Here is a 10,300-nt window from a genome sequence, read left to right as displayed (position 1 = left end):
CCACAAGGGACCCTTGGTTCCAGGAGGCCTTGCTGTGTCACAATGGACTTTTCGTTCCAGGAGTTTTCACACTGTCAACAATGGTCTGAGCACTGCAGTGTCACCATGGATCCTTTGTTCCATGAGGTTCCAGAGCAAACCATGATCCCTTTGATTCCAGAAGGTTCTGCAGTGTCCCAATGGACCACTGGTTCCATGCAGCCCCACACTGTCACAATGACCCCATGGGTCCAGGAGCTTCCACACTGTAAGCAATGCTCTCCTTGGTTCCGTGAGGTCTTGCTCTGATACAATGGACTTTTGGTTCCATGGGGTTCCACTGCATCACAATGGACCCTTTGTTCCATGGGGTTCCACAGTGTCACAGCTGACTCCTTGGGTCTGTCAGCCTCTGCTGTCACCAAATTTCCAAAATATGCTGACTCCTTGGGTCTGTCAGCCTCTGCTGTCACCAAATTTCCAAAATATCAGAATAAGGCTCCATAACACTAATTTGGTGTTTCAGAGGTCATCATTTATTCAGGCCAAAGGTCCAACATGGGATAACTCCTAACCTTATTAGGACATGTAATTCTACCACTGTGTTGCTTATATACAGTCACTAAATGCCAATTACAATTTACCCATTTCCATAAAACCCACCCCAAGTTCCCAGATTCAGTCCTTGTTTTCTCTATCCCTGCACCCTTGAGCCAGATGTCTTCTTCTTCTCTTCCAACCATCCTTGCAGGGAAAGCAGCCCCTGCATGCCTTGTTCCTGTGCTGAAAGTTCCCAGGCAGGGTAAAAATGGAATGAACCCTTTTGGTATCAGCCCCAGGCTTTGTGTGGGCAGGCAGAGGCAGGCAGGAGGCAGAGCTGTCAGCAAAGGAAGGGCCCAGCCAGGTGGGGCAGCCGGGGGATGCCAACAGCCTGCAGGGACAGAGGCGCAGGGCAGGGACACCGTAGGACAGCCTGGGCTGCACAGGGCACAGGCATGGGCAGCAGCTGCAAGACAGCCCTGCCAGAGCCAACTTGGGCAGCACTTTGGCCATGGCTGCTGGGCCTGGGCCTGAGGCAGGAGCAGGAGACAAGTGACCCTTGCAGGCCTGGGGCCTCATGGCCTCCTTGTCCCTGCTCAGCAGCCTGGCAGGGGCCGCCCCATGCTCCTGCCCTTGGCATTGCACATCCCCACATGCCAGTGCCCATCCCGGCAGGAGCCCTGAGCAAGGAGGGAGGGACAGGATATGCCTGGCCAGGCCCTGGGGCTCAGGCCTTGGCCCTTGGCATTCCTCAAACACATCCAGCTTTGCTCAGCACCAGAGACACCTTGGCCTTGTTTGTCCCCAGCTGTCATCACTGCCTCCAGTGCTCTGCTCTAACTGGAACCTGGGGACACTTTCTCAGTCGTGTTCCTCAGTGGGATCCATTAAAACTTCAAGAAACTTCAGTGTTTCAATCTAAGTTTGAGTTCTTGAGAAGTTTTCTGAACACTCTCTCAGGGACTGAGTCTGATGTAAACAACACCAAAGCCCTGAGAGGGTCATTAAAGTTTTCCTAGTCCAGTGATGGAGAATATTTCAAAGAACTTGAAAGAAGTAAACATTTCATATTTTAAAGGATGTATTTTATTTTATTTCTCTTTAGAGCAGAGGTGATTGCAGCCTTCTGTGATTGAGATTGACCCAGGGTCTCTCCTCAGCAGCTCTGGCCTGCTCACAGAAGCTGTGCCTGGAGCTCTGACCCAGTGTGGACAACCTTGCTCCACATTGCCCAGCCCCATCCTGTCTGTCCTCACTCCCCTGGGACCTGCTGTGCTTGGAGAGCTGGCTGCACCCAGCCTAAGAGGGGTTTTCCCTTTTCCCATTTTTTGAAGCAATCTGAAACCCCTGAGTTTCCCCACTGCAAACAGACACACTGCTCAGGTGTGTGCCAGCCCAAGGTGCCACCAAAGCCACTGAAGAGCTGCCCTGGGCTGGCTGTGAGGGTGGATCATCAGCCCAAGCTGCACTGGGCCACTGCAAGGGGCTGTGGCCATGGGCACTGCACTGACCCCACTGCTGGGTTTGGCTGCCACGGCCACCGTGAGAAATTAAATTGTCCTTGGAAACAGTGGGGAGGACTGGGACATACTGGGGAACACTGGGAACGCTGTGGGAGACACTGGGACATACTGGGAGTGACACTGGGGAGGGCTGGGACAACCTGGGGACACGAGGAATGCTAAAGGGAGAATCTGGGTGGGCTAGGATGGACTGTGAGGGTGCACTGAGACAGACTGGGACATACTGGGAGATACTGGGACAAACAGGGGACACTGGTGCATCCTGTGGATGACATTGGGGGGAACTGGAAGGGACTGGGAATGAACTCAGGTGTATTGGCAGGGACTGGCCTGTACTGGGAGGGACTGGAGGGGCACTGGGGTTGTACTGATTTCAACTTGGGATGAAGTGGGCTTTACTGGGGTTATACTGGTCTGTACTGGGAGGGACTGAAGGAGGGTGAATGGGCTTTTCCCACCTCCACCGCATCCCATTTGTAATGGCTCCTGCCCATCACCAGCAGCAGCCAATCAGCGCCAGGGATCCGGGCCGGGGAGCGGTGCCTAGGTGAACGCCATCTTTTTTTGCCTACAACTCCCGCAATGCCCCGCGGTCGAAAACAGCCCAATTGCAGCCGGGACTACAACTCCCGTCATGCCCCGCGCTGCACAGAACCCCGGGATCTCCCGCCATCTGTTCCATAAGTGTCCCCCAGACCCTCCAAGATCCCTCAGTGCCCCCTCAGCGCCCATTCGGGCCCCTCAAAAGCGTCCCCGGACCCCCTGAGTGCTCCCAACCCCACAGATGCCCGGTACAGCCACTTCTGGGAATTCATCTCCTCTCATCCCCCGCGGCCCCCGAGCCCCTCAGAACACAGTCCCGCGCCTAAAACTCCTGCCCTGCCCCGCGCCCTAAAGAACCTGATTAGAACTCCCCGAGCTCCCCCCAGGGGCTCGCGAGCCGTTTACGTTCCCGCCGAGGACCTTAAGTCGCGGCTCGGACGCAAAAGTGTCCCCCAAGAACCTTCCCGGACGCCAAACATCGTGTTCAAACCACTTCCGGGACTACAGCTCCCATCATGCTCCGCGGCGCAGGAAAGCGCTATTCCAGCCGGGACTTCATCTCCCGTCATGCCCCGTGCCCCTCCGGGAGCCATTGCAGCTGCGCCTCGAACTCCCGTGATGCTCCGCGGCCCCGTTAAACCGTATTAGACCCGCGCCTACAACTCCCATCACCCCCCGCGCCCCAGAGAGCCACGTTCGAGCCCCCTAAGGGCCTGCCCCGACCCCGAAGGGCCCCAAATTCCCCTCCCTGACCTCCAAGGGCCCCCCTAGACCCCCAAGTGCTGCCCCGGACTCCGAACTGTCCCTCAGAATCCCTGAGTGCCCCGTCCAAGTTCCCACCGGCTCCCCCAAGTGTCCTCCAGACCCTCAAGTTCTCTCTGAATTCCCTCCCCAGACCCAAAACTTCCCCAAATGTGCCCAAGAAATGGCTCCAGGGACCCCGAAGTGGCCCCCCTTTGACCCTATCGGTGAAAAAGATAATAAAAATTATGCCAAAAGGACTACAAATATTACTATTTACTATAAAGCGGAAGAAATAAATAGCCTATAGAAATTGATTAATTGATGAAGGGAATTGTGTTCCTTAGAACCAATGACCAATAATTTTCTTGGTTGCTAAAAACGTATCAATTTTTTAATATAAATATAAAAATTAGGTAACAAAAATATTGTCTAATACTATCATATATTAGAATAATATTATAATAATTTATTATTAATACAATTTTATTTATAAGGAAAAATGCTAAAATGCTTAAATTTGTTTTTTCTATGTTTGGATGCCAGTCCCAGGTGGGTGTTGTCAGACATGGTGAGGTGTGGGGTGAGGAGCAGGTTGTCCAAACAGGCTCAGCCTGCAAGGGGCTCATTCTTCTCCATGGCTAGACCTCCTGAGGAGACATTCACCATCAAGATCACCTGGTGAATGGTTCTGTCACCTCTTCTCTGAAAATAAAAGTAAAAAAATATTTCCTTGACTAATACCAAAAACCATGATGTGCACTTTGGAATCTCCCTCCTGAACAGAACTCCAAACTGACTCCAAACACTGCTCAGTCCCTAGAGAATGGAAAACAATGGAAGGGAGACATAGAAGTCCTGAGGTCTTTCTGTATTTTAATCAGCCCCACGGTGGATTTGGGGCTGGGTCCAGGAGCCTCAGGAACGGAGAGAAGGATGAAGAAGCTGCTCAAGGAGTCAGCAGCAAAACTCCAAGTGCCTTGGAGCATGGCTGGGCCCCAGTGAGGGCAGGGAGGGCCAAAGGCTGCCCAGGGTCTGGTGAGAGCAGATCCTTGAGGCCAGGATTGCAGGGAGCCCAAGGCTCTGAGCAGGGAACTGCAGTGCTGAGCAAGGCCTGGCTTGGCTGCAGGAAGCAGAAAGGCCAAGGCCTGAGCCCAGCCTGGGCCAGCAGGGCCTGTCCCTCACGGCTGCCTCGGGGCTCTTGGTGGGCCAGGGGGATGTGAGGGGCAGCAAGGACAAATGGCATCAACCTGCAGCCCCTGCCAGCCTCCCCAGGGAGGCCGAGGGAGAAGCAAAGTGCAGCCCCTGCCAGGAAAGTTCCTCCTGTGGGGACTCCAGAGGCGCTGCCCGAGCCCAGGGGACAAAGGCCTGGGTGCCTGTGGCCCTGCCAGCCCTGCCCAGCCCTTGGCCATCTGTCCTGCAGGCTGTGGCCCCTGAGCGTGCTGCTCCTCTGCCCTGGCCGGCTGCACTCGCCCATCTCGCTGTCCCCCAGCATTTCTCACCCAGCGTTTCTGTGCCCTCCCTGGGCTCCCTGCACCCAGCGCTGCCGGCTCCTGGCACACAGAGCCCGGCCATGGCCCAGCCTCACGCTGCCACACCTCCAGCACCAACATTCTGCCCTGTGAGGGACTTTGCTTTCTCCTCAGCTCCAGCCTGAACCTTCCAAGCTGCGCATTGAGGAGGTTTCCTGCAATTCCCACTGCCAAGGAAAGCTCTGTCTCCTGCTGGTCACAAACAGAGAAGGGCTGGAGGGAGATGTGGTGGTCAGAGGCTCCCTGGGACACAGTGACCATGAAATTATTGAGTTTTTACACATTCTGTGAAAAAAGAGGCATCAACAAATCTTCTGCACTGGACTTGTAAGAGCAGACTTCAGCCTATGAGGATGTAGATTTGGCAAGTACCAAATCAGGTGCTGATTTTTTAAAGTGAAACAGTCCTTTTAAAACAAAAGATTCCAGGAAGGATGGATGCCCTTCAAGAAAGAAATCTTGAAAGAGCAGGAACAGCCTGTCCCTTTGACCCAAAAAGTGAACTAGCAAGGAAAAGGACTGGCCTGGCTGGACATGGAGCATTTTCCAGGAACTCAAGGGAAAAAAGAGGGTGCATCATCTTTGCACAGAGGGGCAGGCAACTCAGGAAGTGTTTTAGGATGTTGTTACGTCATGCATGTCCCAGAGTGCAAGGCAAGATGGATTCTATTTGCCATCTCTATGGCAGTTTTCTTCTGTTAAGTGGGCAGTTTTCCTTATCTCTTCCATAACCACTCCTCCCTCCAGGGGTCATCTGCTGATAATGGGCCATTGAATGCCACTGCATGACTGATAAGAACTACAGCATCCCATTGGGAGATGCTCCGCCCAGAGGGAGGAGCCAAGCACTCCTACCTGGATATAATCTGAGTTTCTGGAACACCAGCACAGCTTCTCCTCTGGATTTCCCAGAAGAACAGCAGCTTCCTCTTCCACTGGATCTTCAGAGGAAGACTACACCTTTCTACAGGATCCCTGCTCCAAGAGAACCACACCTGACACTCCAGGAGGGCTGCAGCCACAATTCCAATTGGACTGCTACCAACACCCTGACCCACAGGGTGTCAGGTTGAGTTCTGACTCTGTCAGTGTTGTTTTGGTTTACTGCATTGTTTATTTTATCTTTTTATTTTCTTTCCTAATAAGGAACTGTTATTCCTGCTTCCATATTTTTGCCTGAGAGTCCCCTTAATTCAAAATTGATAACAATTTGGAGGGAAGGGATTTACATTTTCCATTTCAGGGGAGGCTCCTGCCTTCCTTACCAGACACCTGTCATTCCAAACCAAGACAATGCAGAAAGAAAATTAGAGAGGTGAAAGCATAATAGTTGCTGGCCACTTCTTTGAAGAATATTAAAAATATTTTTTATGAATGCATTAATGGCAAAGGGGTGAAGAGGAACACCTCCATTCCTTATTGGGGGGATATGGTAACCAAAGCTGAGGAAAAGGCTGAGGTACTTAACCCCTTCTTTGCCTCAGTTTCCAACAATAAGTCAACTTGTCCTCAGGGCAAGTGTTCTCCTGAGCTGTAGATGGCACAGGCAGAAGAACAGCCCCCTGTAATCCAAGAGGAAGCAGCTGGGGACCTGCTGAGCCATTCAGATGCTCACAGGTGTCTCTGGGAGCAGATGGGATCCATCCCAGGGGGATGAGGGAGCTGTGGATGAGCTCCCCAAGCTGCTCTCCATCATTTACCATCAGTGCTGGCTCAGCAGAGAGGTCCCAGAGCACTGGAGGTGCCAATGTGAGCCCATCCCCAAGAAGGGCTGGAAGGAGGAGCTGGGGAACTCCAGGCCTGTCAGCCTGACCTGGGTGCCCGGCAAGGTTATGGAACAGATCACCCTGAGTGCCATCACAGGGCACCCACAGGATGGCCCAGGGATCAGAGCCAGCCAGCGTGGATTTCAATATCTGCACTGATGATCTGCATGAGGGGACTGAGTCCAGCATCAGCCAATCTGCAGATGACACCAAGCTGGGTGTGAGTGTGGATCTGCTGGAGGGTAGGAGGGCTCTGCAGAGGGACCTGGACAGGCTGGATCCAGGGCCCAAATCCAACAAGGTGAGGTTGAACAAGACCAGGTGCTGGCTCCTGCACTTTGGCCACAACAACCCCTGCAGCGCTACAGGCTGGGGACAGAGGGGCTGGACAGCGGCCAGGCAGAAAGGGACCTGGGGCAATGATGGACAGCAGGCTGGACATGAGGCAGCTGTGTGCCCAGGTGGGCAAGAAGGCCAATGGCTCCTGGCCTGGATTAGGAATGGTGTGGCCAGCAGGAGCAGGGCAGGGATTCTTCCCCTGTACTGAGCACTGGTGAGGACACACCTCGAGTGCTGTGTCCAGTTCTGGGCCCCCAATTTAGGAAGGCCATGGAGGGGCTGGAGTGTGTCCAGAGAAGGGCAACAAGGCTGGTGAGGGGTCTGGAACACGTCCTGTGAGGAGTGGCTGAGGGAGCTGGGGTTGTTTATTGTGGAAAAAAGGAGGCTCAGGGAGACACGGTGGTGTCAGGGCTCAGGTTGGACTTGATGATCTCCAAGGTCTTTTCCAGCCTTGCTGATTCTGTGATTCTCTGGAACCACCCTTGGAGCAGGTGCAGGAGGAGCCCTGGGCCTCCTCTTCAGCAGCTCCAGCAGCCCAGGTCCCTCAGCTTCTCCTGGCAGCCCCAAAGCCCATCCTGTCAGTCCTGCAGAGCCTCTGCAGCCCCTCCTCACTGCCCAGAACAGGGAGCCCCAGAGCCAGATGTGCCCCCCTGGCCTGGGGTGGCTCTGGCAAGGGAGCAGCAGCAGGCACTGCAGGAGCCTGCAGACAATTCCTGCAGCACTTGTAGGATGATCCTGCTGCCCAAGGGACGTTCCCATGGGGCCAAGCCAGGAACTGCAATGGGGAGTGGGGCCAGAGAGGAAAGGGCAACCAGGGATGGGCTGTTTGCAGGGGAGGGAACAGTGATGGGAAATAGGAAGAAATCTGGATCAGGAAGAGGAAAGAAAGCAAAGGTGAAGCCAAGGAAATGCTCAGGGCAGTTTGGGGGTGGCTGCCAGGCAGCCCTGGCTCTGAGCAACAGCGTCTGCAGTGGCACAGGAAACTCCCAGCTGATGGGAACAAACTTTCTGGCTGACTGCAGAGGCCAGGACAAAGCTGAGTGGTTTCCCTGGTGTCCCCCAGCCCTTGCTGGCCCCAGGGGCTGATGGCGTTTGTGCTCCCTCAGGTTCATGTCCCCACAGCAACAGCATGGGGGTGCTCCCCCTGCTGTGTGCAATGCAAACAGGGGCTGCTGAGCCAGTGCTGCCGTGTCTGTGCCTTCAAGGATGGGGCACCTGTGTGAGCTGGGGGAGAGGCCAGGGCTGCAGAGGGGGGATGTTGTTGGCAGCTGCATGAGGATGCTCTGGGACGCTGCCCTGGGCTGTGCAGCGCACTGGGCATGGATCAGCCCCTGCTCTGCTGCTCCTTCCCGTCTGCCCCAGGGCCCTTGCAGAGCCCCAGCCATGCTGTTTGCCCCCAGCCTGCCCACGGCCAGCCTGGGGCTGCTCACGGGGCTTTTCTGTGCTGAGCATTGGCCTGGCCGTGCTCTTGAGAGAGCCTGGGCAAGGAGCCTGGAGCCCCCAGGCCCTGGGCTGAGGCGTCAGCGCTGCCCCAGCAGTGCCCATGGCCTGTCCCTGCTGCAGCCCCGGCACTGCCACCCCCAGGGCTGTGCCCGGCCCCGAGAGCACTCAGGCCCTGCAGCAAAACCAGGGCCACCAGGGCAGCGGGGCAGGGCCACGGCAGCAGCACTGGCAACACCAAGTGCTGCTGCTGCTGCTGGGCACAGCTGCTGGGCCAGCCCTGATCTGCCCCAGCTCTGCACACAGACATTGCTGCTGCAGCTCCAGAGAAGGCAACTAAAGGGGGGTCTCTGGTGAAAACTTTGCTGGGAGATCCTTTAGTTCATTTAAAGCCACTGAGAGCAAAACTCCTCATTGACACAGTCAGTGGGTCACGGTAAAGGTGGAGAGAAACAAAATAAGAAATGGCAGAAAAAAGGACCTTGCTTTGTGGACAATATTAAAAACTAAAACAATAAAAAAGAAGCTCCAAAATAAAATGAACAAGTACTATCAAGGATTTTTTTTTTTTACATTTGACTTGCAGAAATTGGCCAGCGGTTTAATATTTGTGAAACCATCCACTCATCAGTCTCCAGATTGCAGCCTTGAGCTCCTGGTTCCTCAGGCTGTAGATGAGGGGGCTCAGGGCTGGAGGCACCACCGAGTACAGAGCTGACACTGCCAGATCCAGGGATGGGGACGAGATGGAGGGGGGCTTCAGGTTGGCAAAAATGGCAGTGCTGAGGAACAGGGAGACCACAGCCAGGTGAGGGAGGCAGGTGGAAAAGGCTTTGTGCCGTCCCTGCTCAGAGGGGATCCTCAGCACGGCCCTGAAGATCTGCACATAGGAGAAAACCATGAACACAAAACATCCAGAAGCTAAACAGGCAATAATAGTAAGAAGTGCAAGTTCCCTGAGTTTGGAGTGTGAGCAGGAGAGCTTGAGGATCTGTGGGATTTCACAGAAGAATTGGCCCAGGGCATTGCCATGGCACAGGGGCAGGGAAAATGTATTGGCTGTGTGCAGCAGAGCATTGAGAAAGGCACTGGCCCAGGCAGCTGCTGCCATGTGGGCACAAGCTCTGCTGCCCAGGAGGGTCCCGTAGTGCAGGGGTTTGCAGATGGACACGTAGCGGTCATAGCACATGATGGTCAGGAGGGAAAACTCTGCTGACATAAAGAAGAGAAAGAAAAACACCTGTGCTGCACATCCTGAGTAGGAGATGGTGCTGGTGTCCCAGAGGGAATTGTGCATGGCTTTGGGGACAGTGGTGCAGATGGAGCCCAGGTCGCTGAGGGCCAGGTTGAGCAGGAAGAAGAACATGGGCGTGTGCAGGTGGTGGCCGCAGGCTACGGCGCTGATGATGAGGCCGTTGCCCAGGAGGGCAGCCAGGGAGATGCCCAGCAAGAGGCAGAAGTGCAGGAGCTGCAGCTGCCGCGTGTCTGCCAGTGCCAGCAGGAGGAAGTGCCTGATGGAGCTGCTGTTGGACATTCCTTCACTCTGTCCCTGTTGGACTGTTCAAACAAGACATTACCAAGCTGAGACAGAGTTCCTTGAGTTCATCCTATGCTCTTTTATTAAGATTCCCCTCAATATTATTTATCTTATTTTGAAGGAAATTTGCTAAATTTCTTTATTTTGATTTTGTGTTTCTGCTCCTTCTGAGTCACTGCTTTATCTTCAGCATTGCACTCAGCCTGAATACTGGGGCGACCTGAGGGAAAAGAGGGCTCCCGGTGCCTCAGTGAAGTCAGACCTGCTGGTCCCACAGTGGTACCCTTTGTTCATTTTTCCTCTCTCTATTTCAGCATGATCACTCATAAACCTTTCTTGAAAAAAAAGTGGACTTTTTGA

The 10,300-nt window shown here is 54.3% G+C and overlaps 1 protein-coding gene across 1 annotated transcript; it reads right to left on the bottom strand.

The window, feature by feature from the left end:
• Positions 1–8,993: 8,993 nt before the first annotated feature.
• Positions 8,994–9,937, bottom strand: LOC139603732 (olfactory receptor 14J1-like). Its single transcript, XM_071454627.1, has one exon. The coding sequence runs from the start codon at positions 9,935–9,937 to the stop codon at positions 9,005–9,007; it is 933 nt and encodes a 310-aa protein (XP_071310728.1). The 3' UTR covers positions 8,994–9,004.
• Positions 9,938–10,300: the final 363 nt, after the last annotated feature.

This window comes from Agelaius tricolor, unplaced genomic scaffold (assembly GCF_023055355.1).
Source record: "Agelaius tricolor isolate 1412-34295 unplaced genomic scaffold, bAgeTri1.0.p SCAF_40, whole genome shotgun sequence".
In the NCBI taxonomy this organism is placed as follows: domain Eukaryota; kingdom Metazoa; phylum Chordata; class Aves; order Passeriformes; family Icteridae; genus Agelaius; species Agelaius tricolor.
The sequence above is the reverse complement of the archived record's forward strand: the minus strand, read 5'-3'. Positions and strand labels throughout refer to the sequence as shown.